The sequence below is a fragment of the Castor canadensis genome, chromosome 7 (genome assembly GCF_047511655.1).
Source record: "Castor canadensis chromosome 7, mCasCan1.hap1v2, whole genome shotgun sequence".
Classification (NCBI taxonomy): Eukaryota; Metazoa; Chordata; class Mammalia; order Rodentia; family Castoridae; genus Castor; species Castor canadensis.
This window is the reverse complement of record NC_133392.1, coordinates 37,721,321-37,746,029: the sequence shown is the minus strand read 5'-3', so window position 1 is coordinate 37,746,029 and position 24,709 is coordinate 37,721,321. Positions and strand designations below refer to the sequence as shown.

The 24,709-nt window shown below is 39.6% G+C and overlaps 1 protein-coding gene across 9 annotated transcripts in view; it reads left to right on the top strand.

The window, feature by feature from the left end:
- Positions 1-24,709, top strand: part of Exoc6 (exocyst complex component 6) — a 210,817-nt gene that overhangs the window by 92,097 nt on the left and 94,011 nt on the right. For all 9 annotated transcript variants that reach the window (XM_074078754.1, XM_074078757.1, XM_074078759.1 and 6 more), the window contains 4 exons: positions 12,761-12,866; positions 15,906-16,015; positions 22,151-22,262; positions 23,134-23,268. In XM_074078754.1, coding sequence (XP_073934855.1) covers positions 12,761-12,866; positions 15,906-16,015; positions 22,151-22,262; positions 23,134-23,268 — 463 coding nt within the window. The remainder of the gene's footprint in view (positions 1-12,760; positions 12,867-15,905; positions 16,016-22,150; positions 22,263-23,133; positions 23,269-24,709) is intronic.

The window sequence follows — 24,709 nt, the reverse complement described above, 5'->3', positions numbered from 1 at the left end:
TATTGCGAGCACCAGTGTTTTATTTATTTTTATACAGTTTGTGTATACTTATGTATCCATGTGTAGTTCTCTCTTATATTGCGAGCACCAGTGTTTTATTTATTTTTATACAGTTTGTGTATACTTATGCTTTTTTTTTAATTGAAAAATATGAAGTGGTATAGTTACATAAATTTATGGAATACATGTTTTAATATAGCTGTACATTATGGATGACTAAGTCAAACTAACATACTCATCATCTGTCATACTTTTTTATTTCAGGGTTTTTATTGATGTGTTTTGGTATTGTTAAAATAAAAGGGCAAGAAAAAAGTTGGTAGTTTTATTTAGTGATAATAAGTTCATTAGCCATCCAAAGATGACCTCTTTCTAATAACGTAAACATCACATAGCGCACTAAAGGACAAAAATGTATTGAATAAAGTGAATTAATTGATAACATAGCCCTGTGGAAGAAAATTATAGCACTAGCAGCATTGACCTGTTTTTTCTCATTGGAGGGAACATCTGCAAACTGTAATTAACAGTTTTCTTTTGTTTCTCTATTTCTTTTATCACCACTAAATCACTATATTTAGGGAACAAATCCACAAACTATGGCATACTTTTTGTACTGCAAATGTTTAAAATCTCACTTAGAAATTTTGAAATGTTACATTATTGACATATTTTTATTTCTTCTGTCTGTTACTTTGTAGACTTTAGTCAGCATCTCCCCTGACTTCTTGACTCACACTTTAGTAACTGCCATTCTACTCTGCTTCTATGAGTTTGACTTTTTAAAGATTCTGCGTGTAAGATCAAGAAGTATTTGTCTTTCCATGCCTGGCATATTTCACTTAGTATGATGTCCTCAGGGTTCATCTATGTTGTTGCAAATGGTAGAATTTTCATCATTTTTAAGGATAAATAGTATTCTATTATATGTTTTATATATATATATATATATATATGTATGTATGTATGTATATTTACTTATCAGTTCATCCATTGATGGAAACTAAAGTTGATTCCATGTATGACTGTTGTGAATAATGCTGTAGTAAAAATGAGCATGCAGATATCTCTTTCATATACTGGTTTCATTTCCTTTGGATATGTACCCAGTAGTGGAATTGTTAATGGTAATGGTGTAGTCTCTAGTCAGAAGATTTCCAAGTTCTTTGTGTCTCACATGGAAGAATCCATGGCAGGACACATTAGTGTAAGTGGAGTTTATTAAAAGTGAGGGAAGGGAATTACAAAAGGGGTCATGCTGGGAAAGTTAGGGAAGGGAATTTCAAGAGGAGGCATGGTGGGACTGGGTGGAAGCTGGAAGCAGCTTTCTCTTTTCCAGGTACTTTTAAAACTTATGCTAAACTATGGGAAAGGAAGAGCCTGGAGATTTCCAACCAATAATCAATGAGTGGGGAGGGGTGGTCCCTGGGCCAGGTGAAGGTAATTTTAGTTGTCCCTGAACTAGGGTGTGAATAACCTACACACATTTGCAATTGAAAAGAAGGCTAAGAGGAAGAGAGGAATGTTCAATCTGAAATACAACATTAAGTCATGTATTTTCTCAATCCTAAACTTTCCCTAATCCTAGCCTGCCTCAGAGTTTCTAGATTATGTAGTTGTTCTATTTCCAGTTTTCGCCATATTGTTCCTCTGTACCACTTTCTATAATGACTGTACTAATTTATGGTTCCACCAACAGTGTGCAAGGATTTCCTTTCTCCAGATCCTTGCTAACACTTAACTTTTCTTTAATGATAACCATTCTAATAAGTGTGGGATGATAATTTCATTGTGTTTTCAATTTATATCCCAATGATGATTAGTGTATTGGGGTCCGAGGTTGACCACCGTTCAGAGGAACAAAAGACACTCACAATAATGTAAGCCACAAAGCGAGGTTTATTTCCAGCTAGTTCGGGTCTGGGTATCCGCCCGATGCAGCAGGTTTCAACGAGGACCCCGAATGCAAAGTTCAGGCTGCTTTTATATTTTTTAAACATTAGTCATGGTCACACAGCAATTTTTATGGCCCCTGGGGTCACATATTTCTGATATCACCCACATCCTGGTGGTGGGGCAAGATTACTTGAAGATTACTTATCAGGAACTTGATAAACACCAGGTGTCTTAACTCATTGACTCACATACCGTTCTAGCAAGATTAACCAGAAACAGTCCCTGTTCCCAGAAACCGTCCCACCTCCCTTTATTCCAGTAAGTGACGGCTTGGGTCATGTTAGTCATGGCCAGTTTCAGGTTGAGTGGGCTGCAAGCCTCAAAGGTACCCTAACATTCCCCCCTTTAGTTGTTCATAATGAGGAATCATGCTCATCTAGGTGACAAGCGTAAACATTCTCAGGGCTAGGTAACTTTTCATATTTCTGTCTCAGGACCATTAGTTGGACTGTACTAATTCGATCTTTCACGAAGGTCACTAGCTTATTCAGAATACAAGGACCAAAGGTTAAGATAAGCAATAGTATGACTAGAGGGCCCACCAGGGTAGAGACCAAGGTAGTGAACCAGGGGGACCTATTGAACCAAGCTTCGAACCAATTTTCTTGGGCTTCCCTTTCTCATTTCCTTTTTGCCAGTCCTTCCCTCACTTTAGCCATAGAATCCCTAACTACCCCTGAATGGTCAGCATAAAAACAACATTCCTCTCCTAGGGCTGCACATAGTCCCCCCTGCTGGAGGAACAATAAGTCTAGGCCCCGTCGGTTCTGAAGCATTACCTCAGATAGAGAGGTAAGGGATTTTTCCAGGTGACTAATGGAGGCTTCTATCTTCTCTATATCCTCGTCTATGGCTGCACGCAGCGAGGACATCCCTTTATGTTGAGTAGCCAGGGAGGCTATGCCGGTTCCTGCCCCAGCCACTCCTCGGCTAAGTAGGGTAGCAATGGTTAATGCAGAAATAGGCTCTCTCTTCTTTCTCTCACCTGTTCCTGTATTCCAGTATGAATATAGGCTCTCCTCAGAATGATAGATGATGCGGGGCAGCACAGTCACTAGGACACAGAATTTTTTTAGAGCTGTTAAAGACATTAGTTGATAGGCAAGGGGTAAGCCTGGACTGTGAGCATACCCACCATCCATTGCCTTTTGGAATTACCCACTTAATACCATCACCCCAGGTGGGATTGTTATCTATAGTAGCACATAGGTCCTGTTTTTCTGCCGGCACCTTCCCTAAGCAGGTTCCTTGGCTGCTCACTTGTTGTATGGTCAGACCTCTCTTACGGTCTCCCCAGGAACATTGAGTGGGGTTTTCACTAGTCGAGACATTGTAGGTGACATTTAGCCCTATTGCCTCATAGAATGGGGGCCTCACATCACAGCACAGCCAGCAGGAGGTAGTCATATTAAGGTTGGTGTGGTTCAATGTTAGGAATGCAGCATTTACCAAATTCCAGAGGGGGTCTGTGGACCCGGTCATGAGACTGGGCTTCACCAAGGGAGGGCCGGTGCCTAATGGTCCTGGAGTTTTAATACTAGCCTTTGTGTGAGGCCGGGTAGGGAATGGGGTTGTGTGAGGTCAGAGAGGCGGCTCTACATAGGGCAGCTTGAGTACTTTGTTGGGGCCTACAGTTTTGGACAGTGGCCCCATGGGCTCAACTTTTAATCTGATTGCTACGGCTGAGCCAGAATGTCCACCATATTTATAAAACACAAGTCCCCACACCTTGCCTTGTATCCACCCGGGGATGTCCTCTTTGCCACTGTCAGCGAAGGTGACCTTGATTCTATCTGTATCTGTGGGCTGGCATTCATGGGTGGGTAACGGAATTCTGCGTCCCCAGGGTACCCCATTTACAAAGGCAAATTTGACTAGGTCCGGTTTTGATATCCCCCACTTCCATTCACCATCGTTGGATGTGACACATGCCCATGACTTACAGAAGGAGTATTGTATCCCCCCACAGTCCTTGTTCTTTTTGTGGCTGGGGCAAGCATAAAACCATAACGTCGGGCTGACTCCGGGGCAGTAGACTTGTAGGCAGGATTGATGTCTCTGAAGCAGAATTGAAGCTCCGGCCACCAAGTTCCTATGGGGGCAGTGCGAGCAGTCTCGTTAAGGGTGGTATGAGTCTCCCCGTCGGTGAGTATCCAGGTTTGCTTATAGGGCTGGTGAGGGTTGGTTTCTGCGAGGCTCCTGCTCTGGGCATTGAGCAAGATCAGAGCGACCAGCCAACCCATCCGTGGCTGCTCTTGAAGACTCTGCATGTTTCCGGGGTCGCAAAAGCTTCAGCTTCAATGGGTTATCTGGGTGCCACCGTGCTGTCCACTCTCTAGCGTCTTTCTGTTCTTGCTGACTGGCTTGACACACGTGGGAGTGATGGACCCAAGGCCCGACGCCGTCAACCTTAAGAGCAGTGGGGGTAACCAGAGACCAGAGTGCAGGCTCTGTGCCTCTTTACCCATACCCAATCCCCTGGGATGGTGCCATGTTCTGGGTTCGATGTGTCCTTTGTCTTATACAAGGTGTGCACTATGGGCCAGATTTCACGTTGGACCTCCTGTAGGGCTTTTAAGCTGGCCAAGTAATTTGGGGCCGTACTGGGGTCTTGGTCTGGTAGGGTTCGGACAACAATGGGGGGCGGAGCCCCGTATAGAATTTCAAAAGGTGTTAATCCATGTACATATGGTGAGTTTTGAACCCGGAAGATGGCATAGGGTAGGAGGGCTACCCAGTCTCTGCCAGTCTCGATGGCTAATTTAGATAAGGTCTCCTTCAGGGTCCGATTCATTCTTTCTACCTGCCCTGAGCTCTGGGGGTTATATTCACAATGTAGTTTCCAATTAGTCCCCACTGCCCGGACCAGCCCTTGTAAGACATTACTGATGAAAGCCGGACTGTTATCAGAGCCTAGAGTTTCGGGGATGCCATGTCTGGGTATGATTTCCTCCAGCAAAACCTTAGCTACAACCGGGGCAGTCTCTTGTTTTGTAGGAAAGGCTTCTACCCAGCCTGAGAAGGTGTCTACCAGAACCAACAAATACTTATACCCATACCTTCCCGGCTTCACTTCAGTAAAATCCACTTCCCAGCTCCATCCCGGCACCCTCCCCTGTACCCGTGTACCTGTATGTAGGAGTCCCTTTTTGCTGGGTTTCATAGCCTGGCACCCGGCACATTGGTCCACAATCTTTTGAACCTGGGTTGTTTGGTGTGGGAACCGGAGGCAGGCCGACTCGAGGAGGGCGAGTAGTTTTTTCTTGCCTAAATGGTTGGCTTGATGTAAATTGGAGAGGAGAAACAGTCCTAACTTTCCAGGAAGGATCAGCCGCCCTTCGATATCATGATACCAGCCTTGCTGATTGGGCTCCGGGCATCGGTGATCTTGGATCCACTGTTTGTCTACCAGGGTGTATTCGGGTCGCGGTGGCAAGCATGGAAGCTCGGGCATGGGTAAGGTCAGCGCTAGGGTCGTGGCGGCCAAAGCAGCATTTTGGGCCGCTTCGTCCTCACGCCAGTTCCCTGTAGCTTCTGGAGTCTGGGCAGATTGGTGACCAGGAACATGTACTACCACAACAACTTGGGGCTTCTGCACCGCAGTCAATAGTCTCTGGATCTCCGGGAGGTTATGTAGCTCCTTTCCTTCCACTGTAATGAAACCCCTTTCCTGGTAGATGGTGCCATGTACATGGACGGTGCCGAAAGCGTAATGGCTGTCGGTATAAACAGTCACTTGTTTTCCCTCAGCCCACTCGAGTGCCTCTGCCAACGTGATCAATTCGTCCTTCTGGGCTGAGGTCCCTAGGGGCAGCGGGGCACTCCAAATTATGTTCCCACCTTGGTCCACCACCACTGTGCCTGCCTTATGCACCCCATCTGATGAAGCTACTCCCATCTGTATACCATACCAGCTCACTGTTGGGTAGGGCTGAGTCCTGGAGATCAGGGCGCACTTGGGTGATTTCAGCTATGATCTCCTGACAGTCATGTAGAGGGGCTTCCAGGTCCGGATTTGGCAGCAAGGTGGCCGGGTTCAGAGAGACTGGTTCGGAGAAGAGGATGCGGGGAGCATCCAGCAAGAGCCCTTGGTAATGAGTCAGTCGGACATTGGTCATCCATTTACCTGGAGGGTGCTTTAGGACCCCCTCTACTGCATGGGGGGTTACCACCTTCAGATACTGCCCAAAAGTGAGCTTATCTGCTTCCTTTACCATTAGGGCAACTGCGGCTATGATCCGCAGGCATGGGGGCAGCCCACTGCAGCTGGGTCTAACCTTTTGGATAGATAAGCAACTGGACGCTTCCAGGGCCCTAGGTGCTGCATTAGTACCCCTTTCTCTATCCCCTTCCTTTCATCTACAAAGAGGGTGAAGGGCTTTAGAGGGTCTGGCAGCTCTGGGGCTGGGGCTCTCAGGAGGGCGGTCTTGAGCTCCTCAAAGGCCTTTTGTTGATCTGGCCCCCAGGCCCAAGGGCCTTGTCCTTAGTTGCCTCGTATTAAGGGTTTTGCCAGTTTAGCATACCCCAGTATCCACAGCTGGCAGTAGCCTGCTATCCCCAGGAACTTGCGGACTTCTCGAGCCGAGGTGGGGATGGGGAGTCTGAGAATAGTTTCTTTCATAGCATTCGTTAACCATCTGGTTCCCTCTTTTAGTTCATACCCCAGGTAGGTGACTGTTTGTCTACAAATTTGAGCCTTCTTTGCACTGGCCTGATAGCCCAACTTCCCCAGCTCCTGTAGGAGGTCTCCAATGGCTTGCCGGCACTCAGCTTCAGATGCAGCTGCCAGAAGCAAGTCATCTACATACTGCAAAAGTGTGACAGAACTGTGGCTCTGGCGATATGAGTCCAGATCCTGATTAAGAGCCTCATTGAACAGAGTAGGGTAGTTTTTGAAACCTTGTTGAAGTCTCCATGTTAGCTGTCCAGGGGTTCCTGTATTTTCATCATGCCATTCAAAGGCAAAAATGTGTTGACTGTTGGGTGCCAGGGCTATGCTAAAAAAAGCATCTTTCAAGTCCAAAGTAGTATACCAAACATGAGAGGGGGACAGATGGCTCAGCAAGGTATAGGGGTTGGGGACTGTGGGGTGGATGTCCTCGACCCTCTTGTTTACCTCCCTTAAATCTTGGACTGGCCTATAGTCTTTTCCCCCGGGTTTCTTAACGGGGAGGAGTGGAGTGTTCCAAGCAGAATGGCAGGGCCGTAATATTCCGGCCTCCAGGAGACGGTTAATGTGAGGGACAATCCCCTTCCGTGCCTCGGAAGACATGGGATACTGATGGACTCGGATGGGCTGAGCTGAAGCCTTGATCTCTACTATTACCGGGGCTTGATGTTCTGCCAGCCCCACACCTGCTATTTCTGCCCAAGCCTGGGGGTAGGTTTGAATCCAATAAGCCATTTCAGGGGACCACTCAATAGGTTTCAGGGGAGGGTCCCGCAAGGAGAACAAGTGATGTTCATCCTTGAGAGACATGGTCAAGACTTGGAGGGGCTGTCCTTGTCCATCTGTCACTTTGATACCATCTGGCTCAAAGTGAATGTGGGCCCTCACCTTAGTTAGCAGATCGCGTCCCAGAAGGGGGGCAGGGCACTCAGGAATGACCAGAAAGGAATGGGTCACCTGATGTCCGCCCAAATCCACCTGACACTTGCTAGTCCATTGATATGCCTTGGACCCAGTGGCTCCCTGTATGAGACTAATTTTCTGGGACAGTGGCTCAGTAGGTTTATTAAGGAGTGAATATTGGGCCTCTGTGTCCACCATGCATCTCACGGGCTTCCCCTCCACATATATGGTTACCCAAGACTCGGGGAGGGGATCTGAGTCCCATCCCCTCTAGTCACTGTCCATTCTGGCTAACAGGACCCAGGCGTCATTATTGGGCCTGCTATTTGGTCCCGGGTGACCCTGGAGTTTGGGACATTCCTTCTTCCAGTGTCCATATTCCTTACAATAGGCACATTGTTCCTGGTCTAGCCTGGGCCGATCTCTTTGGGGACATGAGGGGCCGGTCCGTCCAGAGCTCGGTCCAGCCAGACCCTGGACTCCTGCTAGCAATATCTTAGCCATCTCCTTTTGCTGTTTCTTGTTGTCCTTATTCTGGTGTTCCCTGTCCTCCTTCCGAATCCTTTCTTGTAGTTCCTGATTCTCCTTCCTGATTCTATCCTCTCGTTCTTCTGGGGTTTCTCGGGTGTTAAAAACCCTTTTGGCTACTTTCATCAGATCCTGGATAGTCATTTCCCCAAGTCCTTCCTGCTTATATAGTTTCTTCCTGATATCTGGGGCAGCCTGATTTATGAAGGACATTATCACGGCTGACTGATTCACCTCTGCTAGTGGGTCTAGGGGGGTATACTGTCTGTATGCATTGTAAAGACGCTCAAGGAACGCGGCCGGGCTTTCATTTTCCCCCTGCATTATTGCCTTTACCTTAGCCAAATTGGTAGGTTGGCGAGCTGCCACCTGGAGGCCTGCCATAAGAGTCTGGCGGTAGACCCAGAGACGCTCCCTACCTTCTGCATCCCCATAGTCCCAGTCAGGTCTGTTCAAAGGAAAACGATCATCAATCAGGTTCGGCAGGGTGGTCGGTCGTCCATTGTCGCCGGGGACATTCTTTCTGGCTTCAGTGAGAATCCGCTCCCGTTCCTTGGTGGTGAATAGAGTCTTAAGGAGCTGCTGACAGTCATCCCATGTGGGACTGTGAGTATGCAAAATGGACTCGAACAGATCAGTCAGGACTCTAGGGTCCTCAGAAAAAGGAGGATTCTGGGCTTTCCAGTTATACAGGTCACTACTTGAAAAAGGCCAATACTGACAGGTGCGTCCCCCATTGGGACCAGCACCACCCAGGGCCCTCACTGTGAGGATGGGGACCCCGGTGGAAGTGGAGGAGGGCTCCTCCTCTGGGGTTTCCTCTCGCTGCCTATGGGGCCTGAGTCCCCTTGCCAGAGACCGGGGCAGGGGGTGCAGACAGGGAAGCTGACGAGTGGGGAGGCTCAGGGGGGACAGCTGCCTCTGGCTGGAGCGGCGCGGCAGTGGCATATGGTGGGGGATTTACTTCAAAATCTAAGTCTATCAAGGATGGATGGAGAATCGGTTCTTCCTGTAGAATAAGCTTTTTAGGGAATGGGGGTAACAGGAATGGGGGTGTTCCCTGACATGGCCAGTAATGATAGGCTGGTCTGCAGGTGACTCATGGATAAATGGCTGCAGCCACGAGGAGGGTCCTCTACAAAAGTCTGCCACATAAGGATATAGGGATATTGATCAGGGTGGCCATGAAGACCGGGTCTATTTATGACATCTTGGACCTTCTTAATCGTGTCCAAGGAGAAGGTACCTTGAGGAGGCCAGCCTACATTGAAGGTTGGCCATTCTGCTGAACAAAGGGTGTTAAACTTACGTTTCTTAATTTCCACGCCATACTTTTGTCCCTTAGCATGGATTTCTGAAAAATGACTCAGAAAGAGGGTCTTAGGAGTTACCTGAGCCTGTCCCATGATGATCAGGAGAGAGGGACAGAGGAGACAACAAAGAACAAGAGCGACAATTCCAGCAGACAAACAAATTCGCACAGGACTCTCTAACATGCACAAGTACTGGCGGTCAACCAGACTACTCTCACAGACGTAATTCCATTCACACCAGATTCAGGATCCTTACCCAAAGACCACCCAAATGGCGTCCACTGAGGACGTCGGCGCAGTTCCTGACCGTCGGGATGTCTCCCACGACTTCCAATAGTGGAGCCTCCAGGGCTGTAACCCCTTCCTTCCACTCAACGAGAATTCCCAACCAAATTCAGACGGGGACCCCAGGTCCCTCCAAACGGAGGTGGCCAATCCTCCTTGCGCGGTCTTTCTCAACTAAACCTCGGTATCAGAGGCCGTTTGTTCCTCTCATGGAGGGGCCAAAATCTTGGTGGAACCTCCAGATGTTGGGGTCTGAGGTCGACCACCCCTCAGAGGAACAAAAGACACTCACGATAATGTAAGCTGCAAAGCGAGGTTTATTTCCAGCTAGCTGGAGTCCAGGTATCCGTCCGACACAGCAGGTTTCAACGAGGACCCCAAATACAAAGTTCAGGCTGCTTTTATATTTTTTAAACATTAGTCATGGTCACACAGCAATTTTTATGGCCCCTGGGGTCACATATTTCTGATATCACCCACATCCTGGTGGTGGGGCAAGATTACTTAAAGATTACTTATCAGGAACTTGATAAACACCAGGTGTCTTAACTCATTGACTCACATACCGTTCTAGCAAGATTAACCAGAAACAGTCCCTGTTCCCAGAAACCGTTCCACCTCCCTTTGTTCCAGTAGTGGCAGCTTGGGTCATGTTAGTCATGGCTGGTTTCAGGCTGAGTGGGCTGAAAGCCTCAAATTACCCTAACAGTGATGTTGAGCATTTTTCATATACTTGTCATTTGTGTGTCTTATTTTGAGAAATGTCTATTCGTATTCTTGATCTATTTTTAATCTGGTGATTTACTTTCTTGCTGTTGCATTGTTTGAGTTTCTTATATATTTGTTATATTAACTCCTTATCTGATATACCAGATGTATCTTAGCAAGTATTTTTATCACCATCTGTAAGTTGTCTCTTCAGTCTCTCAGTTGTTTCCTGTGCTGTGAAGAAGCTTTTTATTTTAATGTAGCTCCTTTTATCTACTTTTGCTTCTGCTGCTGTGTTTTAGGGGTTTTATAAAAAGAAAAAAATCTTTGCCCAGGCCATGTTGTAGAGCTATTTTTATAATTTGCTATTGCCTAGCCCTTTTATAGTGTTTTTGCATACAATAGGAACTTCTTAGATGTTTATAGAATTTGATTCTGTAAACAGATCTTTTTAAGACTTCATTGCCATTTTCAGATTATAAATGTCCCATTTATTAAATTATCTCTTTTTTTGCATAGTAATTAATTCCCTGACATTTGTATAAAGGAATAGTTTATAGTCTTCTAATAATTTTTTTCCCTTGTAGCTTGCCTTTTAAATTTTTGTTTTATTTTTAAACACTATTTAGAATGAACTGGAATAATGGAAGATCCTCACAATATTTTATGTGAACAGAGCCTTATTTTAATTATTTTGTGGGTCACCATTATATAAACCCATGTCTTCATTTCTAGTGTCTCATCAAGACCTCAGAATAAATTTTATCAACTGATACCAGCCCTACCCAAACCATATTTTTCTTTTGTATTCCTTTCCTCAGAAAATGGCTCTGATGAGGTGAGGTATTTATAAGTTGTTCTTTTACCCTGTCTAGAAACCACTGATTAACCATGATTTCCCAATATCAGTTACTATTAGGTCCTCTATAACCTATTTCTTATTTATGCTACTTTCTTTCTGCCTCCTCTACTATAGCTTTTATTCACATTCTCATCACCTTTTATTTACATTATTCTTCAAACAAATTTTCAATTTGTTTTCCAAAAAAAGAAAACCTTTCTATGACATTCTCTTTGGTAGATTCTTTTAATGCCTGCAGAATAAAATCCATGGGCCTTAGTTTGTCCACCTACCCAGCCTCATCTTTCACCACATCTCCCATCAACTTTATACTCAAGTAATACTGCACTGCCTGTGGTTTTACACTTTCCAAGACTCAGGCTTTTTCACTCCATATACCTTTGCACCAGTATTTTCTGTGCAAAGTGCTTTTTTCCCATATTCTTACAGAAAGTTTCTTTTTATCTTTTAGTACCCTACAGAGTCCATAGTTTCTCTGTAAAACTTTCTTCGAGATATTCCTATAAACTCTATAAACTCCTTCATCCTGTTTATGAACCTTATACCTTTCTTATTGTATGTATAACACAGCATTATAAACATTTTAATCTGTTTGCATGTCTGTCCTTCCTGTTTGGCTCAGAAACAGATACCTTGTTTTTATCTTCATAAGGCAGGGAGTTTTCATCACAGAGTCTAGCGTATAATAGGTGTCAATAAATATTAGTCAGACTGAATTATTGATTAAAATAAATTGATGATTAGACAGCAGATGCCTTAAGATAGACTGGGTTATGCTGCAGCAATAAAAATCCCCAAAATCTCAGTGGATGAAGATACTTTATTTCTCACTCACACAGTAGTCTATAGTGGTTTTAGTAATCAGAGGTCCAAGGTACTTGCGTTTGTGATTGTATCTTCTCAACATGCTGTGTCTGTTGTTACCTTGGAAGGGAGGGTCGTTACACAGTTGGCTTAATAAAAGCAACACATATCACTTCCACTCACAGCCCAGTGGCCCAAATGAGTCATGTGGCTCTGCCTAACTACAAGAAGATGATGTAGAGCATGTGAATATGTGATAAGTAGTAAATGTCTTTGCCTCAGTAACTGTAAAATGTCTTTTTTAATCATAATATTACGAGAGACTAAATAAATAAAACATATTGTTTTAATCTTTAAGAACTTATAGTCTACTTGGGAAGAGAGAAGACATAAGACAAACAACTTAAAAATTGTCTGTAGAAATCTGATCATGTTTTAGTTAGTGATAATGAGTATGTTCATTTGAGAAATGTTCTAGAATAGAATATTAAGTGTAAAGTACTGAGAGGATGTAAAACTAGGTAGAAGAAAGAGGAGATTGAACATGAATTTTGAGGGACAAGGCTTACTTGATACTGAAGTTTAGAATTCTGGGTAACTAGTGTTTTTCTTGTTTAGATCCTTAATTGACAAATAAAATGCTTTTGTAGGAGTTGGGTTTTTAAACATACTGTTTTATAACATTCTAATGATACATTTTGTAATAAGTTTTCAATTCTCCTTTCTTAACAGGGACATTTTTGAAGAAGATAATTATAGCCCCATCCCTATTGTCAGTGAAGAAGAATATAAAATAGTCATCAGTAAATTTCCCTTTCAAGATCCAGACCTTGAAAAGGTACAAACTACTTTTTAATATGAAGATTTTTGTAAAAACAAATTCATAATCTATTTTGCTGCATAAAATTAGCCTGACATGGTAAGGAAGAATGACTTCTTTGAGGGCAATTTTTTGTTACGTTATTTGAGAAAATTAACTATATTTTAACTTTTAAAGATTATGCTGTTGTTATTACTAATACTATTTTTGATGAATTTAAGAAGGGACTTTCCTAGGGATACTAGAAGTAGTTATGCCAAATGTTAGGTGGATTCCAGTGCAAGTGTTACTAATGTTGGGTAGAATCCAAATTAGATATATGAAATACTGAGTAGATGATAGGAATAAGAATATATTCTACGGAAAGAAAGGAGTATTTCTTTGAAATATACATCACTGTGGAGGATCTTATTTTGTGGCTTTTAAAAAGAAGTATATTTCTATAAAAAAGTTATCTTGGTTAAATAGGATGTATGAAGGCAGTAGCTACCTGAAGATTTCTTCTAGAAATAGGAATATGTATCTTTAGTGAAGATATCTGAACAAAGACAAGGTAGAGAAAGAAAATAGACCAGTGTGGAAGTTTGACTGGGATGCACAATGAGTGCACATACATGTGCATACATACACATATACATAATCATGTACAATTGCACATATCCAATATCACTGGGTAGGACAGATCTCATAAGAAAAGAATATCATAGTTACTGTAACAATCACTTTTTAAATTCTCTTTATTCTTATTTTTTCTCCTTTTCTTTATTTTTCAACTCTTTATAATTTAGCCCTTTTCTATATTTTTATTCCTTCAGAATAAATATGACTGAATTGAGTGAATTGTGGCTATAAATTTTGTATGTTTTTATGTATAAACTAAGCATATTATGAATAATAATCACTAAATACACAACCAAGTGATTAAATGCATAGCTTTCAGATAGATTATTACTAATGTTGCCATTGCATATACCTTCTAGCTATGTTTTAATGCACAAAACAGCTGCAATGATTATTCTAATTGTATATTTTTGAAACCCCAATCAGTGTTGTCCCTGTTAAGAAACATTACCAGAATATTCTCCATCTCATGGCTTGGTTTTGTTTTGTTCTAATTATTGGTCAGGACTTTGTTGAGGCAATAGCATCTGTATCAAGAGCACTGTACCAGACTGGATTCACATGTTAGCTCTGCTTTTGGCTTACTATGGCCAAGTGACTTACTCTATTGGAGCATTTGTGCTTCATTTGTCAAATGAGGAGATTGAATTAATATTTATAATGTCCTTTCCAGTTATGCTAAACTATACTAAATAGATTTGTAGTCTAAAGGAGTTTAACTTCACTTGTGGGGAGTTCCCAATATCTATAGTATCTTTTAGGATTCAGCTCCTAATTTAGGGTTTATACTCACTAGTCAGTCTCATTTTCTGCAGGCAGAAAGGCTATAATCCTGTAATATAAAGTAAAAGGTTGATGAAATACAGGAGATGAGGTTTGAGAAATGTAATTAGAGAGGTAGAAAGGGACAGGTCATTACACCCTTATGAGAGAGGTTGGTAGCCTGAACAGGGGCTGTGATCATGGATTGTGACTTAGGAGATATTTAAGATATTGAAATAACAGGAATTGGTGATTGCATGTGAGGCATAAGGAAGATAAGGGGTCAACTGTAATAATTAAGTTCTGCCTTAGATGGTGGCAACACTCACTATGACGGGAGATACAAGAAGAACAGGTTTAGAAGAAAAAGATGGTGTCTTCACTTTGGGACCTATGTGTCTGAAATGGTATATAGCCAAATGGAGGTGTTCAGTGGATAGTCAGATACAAGCATTTGGACTTCAAGAGTAAGATTTGATCTGGAGTTGTAGATTTGGGAGATATTGGTATTTGCATGGTGATTGAAGTCATGAGAATATCTGAGATCATCCTATGAGTGTTTATAGAGGAAGAAAAGAAGATTTAGTGTAAAATCCTAAGACCAAACAATTATTAAAGGATGGGTAAGTGAAGAGAAATAGAGCAGGTAGAAAAATAGAAGGAAAGGCATTGTGGGGCGGGATACCAAGGAGAGAAAAATTTAAGAAAGCAGGAGGGTCAGAGACTTCAGAAAAGTCAGGTGACATGAAAAACTGGAAGGCCCCACTGAATTTAACAACTAGGAAGTCATTTGGTGACCATGGTGAGCGTACTCTCACTAATGTAACAAGATTGCAATGAATGTCAAGATAGAAGTGTAGATTAGACTTCATAAAGTATAAATGAGGGACTTTTGGGCCAAAATCTTAGAGGAATTTTACTTTTTGGAGACTAATTTTTAAGCAGATATTGACGAGTAAACAAGTTTAGCTAAGAAGTACACTGTGAACCATTGGATCCATACCACTATTTGATAATATAGTGATCAGAAAGCTGCCGTAAGATATATTCTAGGAATTATAGAATAAACTAGATGTCTCCTGGAATTGGCATGAAGCCAATTGAAGCTAAGTGAAGAGAGTCTTAGAATTTTATTCAATAACTGAGCCAGGAAACTTGCCTCTAACTTTCATTGGCAATTCTGACTCTTGTTACTATTAGATACAAAGAAGCTGATAGGTAGGCATCTCCAGCACCATGCTCATCATCAGAACATAAAGAGGTACTGATGATACGTGCTGTCTCTGCTTGATACACATCTAGTAATATGACTTAAGCATAGGGTTAAATTGCTACACATTTTTTTCTGAAATAATCTGTATTTCTTCAAAGTATGAAAAATAATATAGAAACATAATAATAGATTTTTTTTTCTTTCAAGTAGACAGGATCTCACTGTAGCTCAGGCTGGCCTCAAAACTCACTGTGTAGTAGGCTGACTTTGAACTCACAATCCTCCTGCCTTTACCTCCGAGTGCTGGCCTTATAGGCATTTACCACCATACCTGCAACAATAGAATTTTTGATGCAGTTATTTACTACTGATTCAAATGTGAAGTTGACTTGGTTTTTGCAGTTTTAGGTGATTGGAATGTCTTTTTCTAAAATTTCAAAAACAATTTTATTTTTCTATAGCAATCTTTCCCAAAGAAATTCCCCATGTCTCAATCAGTGCCTCATATTTACATTCAAGTTAAAGAATTTATATATGCCAGCCTTAAGTTTTCGGAGTCACTACACCGGAGGTAAGCTTACTAATAAGAAATATGTCTTTATCATAATTGTTTTTGTGAACCAATAATATGTTATTTTCATACCATGACTTTTTAATGAATTACTATTCATATTTCAGTCACTTTTATGGTTGCAATAAATCTAATACTGTTTTTTTTTTCTGGTACTGGGTCTGGAACTCAGGGCCTCACGCTTGCTAGACAGGTTCTTTACCACTTGAGCCACTCCGTCACCCAAAATAATACTGTATTTTTAAACTTTTTATTATGTAAGTCTTAAAATGTACTTAAAAGTAGAGATAACTTGATAGGAAACTTCGATGATCTCAGCAACTATATTAAACAGTAATGTTTTTTCCATATAGTCTTTTTTTTTTTTTTTTTTTGGATGGTACTGGAGTTTGAACTCAGGGCTTCACACTTGCTAGGCACATGCTCTAATGCTTGAGCCCTTGCCTCCAGCCCTTTTTGCTCTGGTTATTTTTTTAACTAGGGTCTCACTTTTTTACCAGGCCAGTCTGGATGGCAGTCTCCTATTTTAAGCTTCCGACTGTAACTGGGATGACAGGCATGCACCACCACACCCAGCTTTTTTCTGTTGAGATGGGGTCTTGGGGATTTTTGCCTGGTCTAGCATGGAACCTTGATTCTCCCAATCTCATCCTCCCAAGTAGCTAGGATTACAGGCATGAGCTGCTGGCGCCCAACTATCATATATTCTTTGTTGATTTTTTACTGAAGTATTTGAAAGCAAGTTCTGGAAATAGGGGACCTTTTACCCTTGAATAGTGAATGTTTTTAAAGAAAATGAAGTGTCACTATTTAACTTCACTTAAAAAATAACAGTATTAGCTGGGTGCTGGTGGCTCATGCCTGTAATCCTAGCTACTCAGAAGGCAAGAGGATTGTGATTTGAAGCCAGCCTGGGCAAATAGTTCGTGAGACCATATCGAAAAAGTCCAATACACCAAAGGACTGTTAGAGTGGTTTAAGGTATAGGCCCTGAGTTCAAGCTCCAGTACTGCAAAAAAAACCCCGCCGCTATTGCATATCTGTTTTCTAGTACGTATTACTATTCTCTTGATTGTCCTTAGAAATCATTTTACAGTTAGTACACTTCAGTCACAGTCCTAATCTGTATCACCACTGTCCTCTTTCTACCTCTTGCATTTTGACTTGTTGAAAATCTGATATTTTTTTTTCAGATAGGCTTAAGGTGAGTATTATGAAATATCCTCATTGTTTTTAGAAGCACATACTGAAGTATTCAAGGGTTAAAGATTATTATTTCCAAAATTTGTTTTCAAATACTTGAGCAAATGCTGGCGGTGTTGAACATAAGGAATGGTCAGTTAATAGTAGCAGAACACATTAATGTCATTTATATTCCTAATTATTAGTTTATTATTATTAATGTTATTTATGCTACATCTTGTTCCAGCTGCATAGGTGGGTCCTGCATTACAGTCATGGTATATTTCTGATGTGAACACTCTCTGGAAAACAGAGTGGTGATGCTGGCTTTCATAATACCTTTTCTTTGAAATTCATTCTTCTGCATTTGTATGCTGACTAGCAGGAAATTTTCTTCTTCATTGGAAAACTACTGAATTTTAAATAACAAGTAGGCATGAAGGCAGTTCAGATATTGCAATTACTTTTCAAGTGGAAAAAGTGTAGGTAATAACAGTTTGTAATACATGATTTTATTGTATAGATGGCATTATTATTTTAGATTTAAATAAGGTACAAGTGGAAGAAGAAATATGCATTCTGCAGGATAAAGGAGAATTTGATTTCAGGTCTTACATTGTTCTTCCCTTATGAATAGGGATCATTAAAAGATTCTAATTCATAATTCCTGTGTATGAATGGGTGAAGAAAGGAAGGCAGCTGTCTGGCATCTGCTTTGTCACATGTCCCCATAACCCAGTGGTTCTTAAAGTGTAGTGTCCAGACCAGTAGCATTAGCATCATAGGGGAAGTCTTTAGAAGTTCTGAATTAGGAACTCAGATGATGAGGCCCAGAGTTTTACCAACTTCTCTGGGTGAGAAATTTAAGAATTATTGCTTAAGCTTCATAATATTCCACCAGTCAATTTTATCAAAGACTCTAAAGACATTATCTTTAAATACTAGAAGTAAGGTATTCTCTGTAGTATACAACATTAAACACTCAATCTAGCCTTTGAAAACAATGAATACAAATGAGTGTTAACTGAAATGGAATAACATAAAATGACTCTGCAGTGGATATAGGCTTCTGTAGTGGATATATCTGAGGCCATAAATTGGTTGAAAACCACCAATAATTCATGCCTGTTCTGATTCTTATTTGACATTCTATTCTGATCTAAAACAGAAGCAGTATAATAATGCAGTATTTCAAAACATAAGCTTTAGATTTTGACAGAACTTAGTTTGATTCTTGATTCTAGCACTCACTGGCTAAGTAGGACCTTGGAGAGGTTATCTAATTTCCGTAAATTAGAGTTTCCTCACATTTAAAATGAGGAAGTAATTTTAGGGTGATTGTAAGAATGAAATGAGGTAATGCATGTACATAATGTACTCCCTGTAGTGCCTTGGAAATGGTAGACTTGTGGGTCTTGGGAGAGGACGAGATCCTGCAATATCAGATGTGAGACTCCAGCTTAGTATGTTTATATTTTATTTTGAAAGCATTTTGGGGAACTGTTGAAGAATGTTTAGGGAATTATGTGAGTAAAGTTATAATTTAGAAAGTTTACTCTGGCCTCAGTGTGGATGATAGATTGGAGGAGGATTTAAAAAAAAAAGATATGTTGAGGAGGTCAAGGTGATTCAAGAAAGAGATGAAAAATGACTAAAATAGTTGGGATCAGTGGTGACAAGGAGGAAGGAACATGTACAAGAATGTTTAGGAGCCTGAAACTGAAGTACTTGCAAATAAGGGATGGAGAACAATTGACTTACATTTGGGTGGACTTGAATTTGCTTACATACTCACAAAAAATGGAAATTTCGGTTATAGTTAGTTACCTTTGAAAAATCATGGATGCATTCATGTACTATTTTGAGGTAAATAAATGCAAATAAAAGGAAAAAGAAAGTCCTTTTTTTGGCATTTATCCTACAACCAGGCTTAAGTGGAATATATTACATTCTTTTTGTGCATGTTGTGCTGGGGATCAAACCCAAAGCCTTGTGCATGTCAAGCCCATGCTCTGCCACTGAACTTCCCCCCAGCCCTGAGATTGATCCCTGAATCTATAACATCACATTTCCCTTTTTCTTTCCCTTTAAATGTAAATTACTTTAGTACTTTCTAAATTGGTAGTGTGTATAATTTGAATTTTTTAACAAGTACTTCTTATTATCTAATCTAAATGCTAATTCTTGAAACACAGGAACTCATACTTGATTAAAATATTAAACTTGCAGAAAGTATAGAAATTTAGCATTTTGGGAGTTAAGTTTTATTTATACAGGAAAGACAGTGGCTCTAATTATTACTGACTTTTTTACTGCATTTATAACATCAAGGGTAAAAGTCATCAATCATTTTACTATATATACTTTTCCAGAAACCCTCTTTAATGTTGACTAAACTAGAATCAAACCTAGAGCATCAGTTCTGACTATATATAAACACCTACATTCTAAATGTGTGCTAATGCTGTAATGGAAAAGGCTGCCAGTTTTTTCCTTCTATCTTTGATAAAAATATCTGTAATTTTTGTTCAATTTCAAGTAGTTCTAATAAACTATTATTATCTATTCAATGGAGCATTTATGTTGATACTTTAAAAAGTTATGCTTTACTGAATATACTGAGTATTTGAGTTTTATTAATGAAAGGAATAAAGAATTCACAATATGGAGACATAGACAACAGTTAATTAAAAGACAGGTAAATTTAAATTTACTATAGATTATCAGTTTTCTGATAGGTATTTTTATTTTAAAATCTGCATGTACAGCCTAAAGGCGAATTATTCAAGTTGGTATTTTTTTTTGACATTAAAGAGTTATGGAAAAATCACTTTCTGCATTTATAAAACTCCTTATTTTATTGTGTATAAACATATTTTGGAGGTAAGATTTTTAGAACCAGAAGATACTTCAGAGCTTTTGAAACATAAGTATGAATGTTTAGATTTCTTTGTTTTTTTTGAGACAGTCTCGATATGTAGCCCAGACTGACCCCAAACTTACAATCTTCCTGACTCAGCCTTCCAAGTCCTGGGATTACAGGCATGGCCCACCGTAGCTGGCTTAGATTTCTTTTTATGTATGAACAAGAGCAAGGCCAGAGAATGAAATTACTTCATGCAGAGACTTCAAAGTCTCATAATTGCTTGCTTGCAGAGGAAGAATCTAGACTCTAATGTGATCATTAAGAAATTTTCAGTCTTCATAAGAAGTTAAGCTATAAAATATTAGATTTATTATGTATTAAATTTTAATTATTGCGAAATACTAATTAAGAATTAAGATGAGTACAAATTATAGGCTCAAAAGGCAAGGAGTTAAGAGAAAAGTTGCTCAATTGGGATTAAAAATCTCATGGGGACAATACTGGTCATTGTCAGGTAAATCTTGCTGGCATAAATAGGACACAGGTGTTGGTAGATTTTCTTTCTCTGCTTTTACTTAGGAAGAAAAAGTATGCATTGACTTAGTATTTAAATGAGTACGGGACATTAAGGTTAACTTTTCATCTGAGAGAGATACTATCCAGGGGTCTTTAAAACACAAACCGGGTGTGTCAGAAAAGAATCAGAGGAGCTGGCAACCACTTTTCTTTCATTAGGGTGAGTAAATGGCTTGCCCTAGGGCCACTATTGGTAAGATTTGAAAGAGTTTTCTGTTAGTGTTTGATATCAAGTAACCCTGAAGCCCTATGGTGGTATGCCCATTTCCTGGGAAATGTTAATTCTAGACAGAAAAAGAGAAGAAGAAGAAATATTCTCCTTGGGTTTGCTGGAATTACGGTTAGCAGGAATAGTAGAGTGTCTACATTGGAGCCTGGAGGTATAAATCAGTGGGAGAATCTTAAGCTTAGCATGTGCAAGGATCCCCAGCACCCCCAAAAAGGGTACTTGCATTAAAATGGGAGAACATTAGAGTAGTAAGAGAAGTGTTTGTACTTCATCAGCTCTTGCTGTATTTCCATTTAAAATAAATATTTAAAAAATAAATATAATTTAGTAAATATTTGTGCCTCATAGATTTTTAAGATTATTATTTTAATAAAAAAAGAGTAAAAGGGTGCTACAATTTTAGCCTATATTTAGAAGTTTTAAACTTGGAATGATTTTGTTCTTCTCTGCTACAATCTCTAATTTGGCACTGTCTAGAGAAACTTTTGATAGTCATACCTGAAGGGAGGAGTACTATTGGACTAGTAGGTTGGGATCAGGATTGCTACTAAATAACCCAATAGTGCACAGAACAACCTCTACAACAAAGAATTATCCCCAGCCTAAACTGTCAGTAGTGCTGACATTGAGAATTCATGATCTAAGAACAGCCTGTTTGAATAATGGGGCCATATCCAAGAAATCATTATTTACTTAAGTTGAAGGCCTAGTTCTTAGAAGAAAAGGAATAAGCTTTTTAGTGCTCATTCAGCGATCTTTAGGATGTTAACAAGCATCATAGGTTTTTGTACCAAATTAAAATTAGCTTAAGGTAATTTATGTCATTAAATATCTTTTAAAAGTTAGGAAAAAAATCTCAATGGAGATTGATAGGTTAGTTATATTAAATTGAATCTGATCATTAACTATATCTAGAAAGAACTTGTATCAATTGGTATTTTTAGTAAATTTTAGCTATCATTATATATGAAGTATCTTGCAAGATGACTGTCCTGCATTGGAGTCATAATTTAGGAATAGTTTAATCTTGGTACTAAGTACCTCATAGTTTTTCTGAAGTGATTGATTTGATACATTAAAATATACCATAAATGAACATTCTACTTTGTGGAAAATGTCCCTTTTATGAAATTAAATTGAAGTTTATGTTTTAATAAATGTGAATTACTGTAATTTAAAGATATAAAAGAATGACTTGGAACAAATTAGTACATTGTGTTAAATTACTTACAATGTTAACTGTACCCTTTGAAAGCATAATCATGGCAACCTTTGTTTTTAGCTCAACAGAAATAGATGATATGCTTAGGAAATCAACAAATTTGCTGCTGACCAGAACTTTGAGTAGCTGTCTACTGAACCTTATTAGAAAACCTCATATGGGTTTGGCAGAGGTAGGTTAAGAAGAAACATGCTGCCAAATGTCTTATGTGAAAAAATTATTATAACTTATTTCTGAATATAATCCTATAAAACTAGCTTTATATTTTAAATTTATTAATATAAACAGTTTTTTCGGTGATGCTGGGGGTTGAACTTAGAGCCTCACGCTTGCTAGGCAGGTGCTCTATTACTTGAGCATCTTAGCCAGCCCTTTTTACGTTGGTTATTTTTGGGATACAGTCTTGCTTTATGCCAGAGCTAGCCTGGGCTGCAATTTTCCTCCTTGTGCTTCCTGTGTAACTGGGATGACAGGTTTGTACCATCATGCCCAGCTTTGTTGGTTGAGATGGGAATCTCAATAACTTTTTGCCCAGTCTGATCTTGAACTGCAGTCTTCCTGATCTGTACCACCCAGCTATCTAGGATTACAGGCTTGAGCTACCATGCCTGGCCTATAAGCAGGTTTTTAAAATATAAAAAGCATTAGTGGAAAAACCAAGAAATGTGAGGGAAAAGGGTTTACATGGGGAAAAGAAGATAGTTGAAGATATAAGGATGTATGTTTTGAGTTCAGATTGCCGGACTTTACATGGATAGTCATTTTTTACTTGCTACATATATAAGATTTGAAAAGTACTATGAAAAGTTATTTTTTAAATAATTACTCTAGACTCTGGGTATATAGATATATTTTTAAACAACATTGGCATTTATAAGCAGTGTTTGCAGCAGACTTTTGAAGTCAGATAATTATTTATACTCTGTATTGCTATTATGGAGAAATGGTATAGTTGCTAAAAGTAATAATGCCTGTTTTAAAAAATAGAGTGGTTTTGTATATGTGTGACCTGTATTTCATCAGACATATTTCATGTTTTCTAGCTTGTGCAAATCATCATAAACACAACACACCTGGAACAGGCTTGTAAATACCTTGAGGACTTTATAACTAACATTACAAATATTTCTCAAGAAACTGTTCATACCACAAGACTTTATGGACTTTCTACTTTTAAGGTATGTAGAAATCTGACCAAAAGTTTTCATTAGAAAATTTGAAAAAGACTAAAGATAATTTTTATTATATGCATGATTCTATTACATTCCTAAGCACTGCGAATTAGAAATAATCCTTGCCTAAAATAAGCAGATAAATGTCAGTTACTTTTTGGTATTTTTAAACATCTTATTAAAATGAAGAAAAATATCTAATGATATACTATAATGTGTTACATTTTATTCATGTTTTGACAACAAATGGTAGTGCTAAATCAGACTAACTGACTTTCCATGAATGTTTCATAGTTCAATAATTTTATGTTTGCTTGCAAGTCAAAAATATGAGAAGAATTAAGTAAGTGAGATCTGCTTTCTGTCCTTTATTTGCTCTGATCTGAAGAAAAATAAATTTTATTCCATGTCATCAAAGTCTTCCTTTTTCTGGATGAAAAGATTTCTGTTTGTGTAGTACATTGGAATGTACTGAGAGATTAATTATAGTTGTTTTAAGCAGACTGCAAGATAAAATAATTTTATGTTTATTTTATAAGCTATTTTCTTATTTTATTGATTGGGAGTCATATAAATGAGACACTGGTTGTGTTAGTTATCTTTTTGTTGCTGTGAGAAACAGTCCAAGGTTGTGTGGCCCCATTGCTTTGTACCTGAGATGAGGCCACACATTATGGCAGAGAGTGTGTGGTGGAGCCCAGCTGCTCACTCATGGCAACCAGGACAGAGAGAGCAGAGACTTCTTCTATTTTGGGGTGGAGAGGGACTCTAGGCTATAGAATGGTACTTCCCACCTTTAGGGATGGTCTTCACCCCTCAGTTTCTGTCCCATATGCCCATTTTCTCTGGAATTCCCCCTTATAAACACACCCAGAATTGTGCTTTACTAGTGTCCTGGGCTCAACTTAATCAAGGTGTCAATCACACTGGTATATTCTAGTAATGTAAATCTCCTTGCATTGAGTATTTCATTAAACTAATAATAAAGCACTTTCTGACCTCTTATCTGTAAAATGAGTTTGCTAGTTAAGCCCCATAGCTATTTCTAAAAGTTTTCTATTAAAAGGAATTCTCATCTTCCTATTCTATATTATAAATTACTCAACTTCCTAAATTTATGTTATAAAAATTCACATTTTAAAAATTCAGTTACTTGTATTTAGAAATAACTGGTTTAATGTTAACACTTAAACTTTGAAAGTGTGAAGTCTAGAAACAACCTTGGGTTTTTAAAATTATCTGCCTACCCACAAATCTTATGCTCCTCTGATGACTCTTGAGCTCATGTGTCATCCTGACAACAAAAGACACAAATGCAGACTGATACCTGAGTCAGTGGACTTACAAAATTAGTTATTAAAACTGAGAGAGAAGCCTGAAAAGGTAGGCATTCATTCAGTAATATAGTAGAATGATTAAAGGTTGTATATACTCTGCAGTTAGGCTG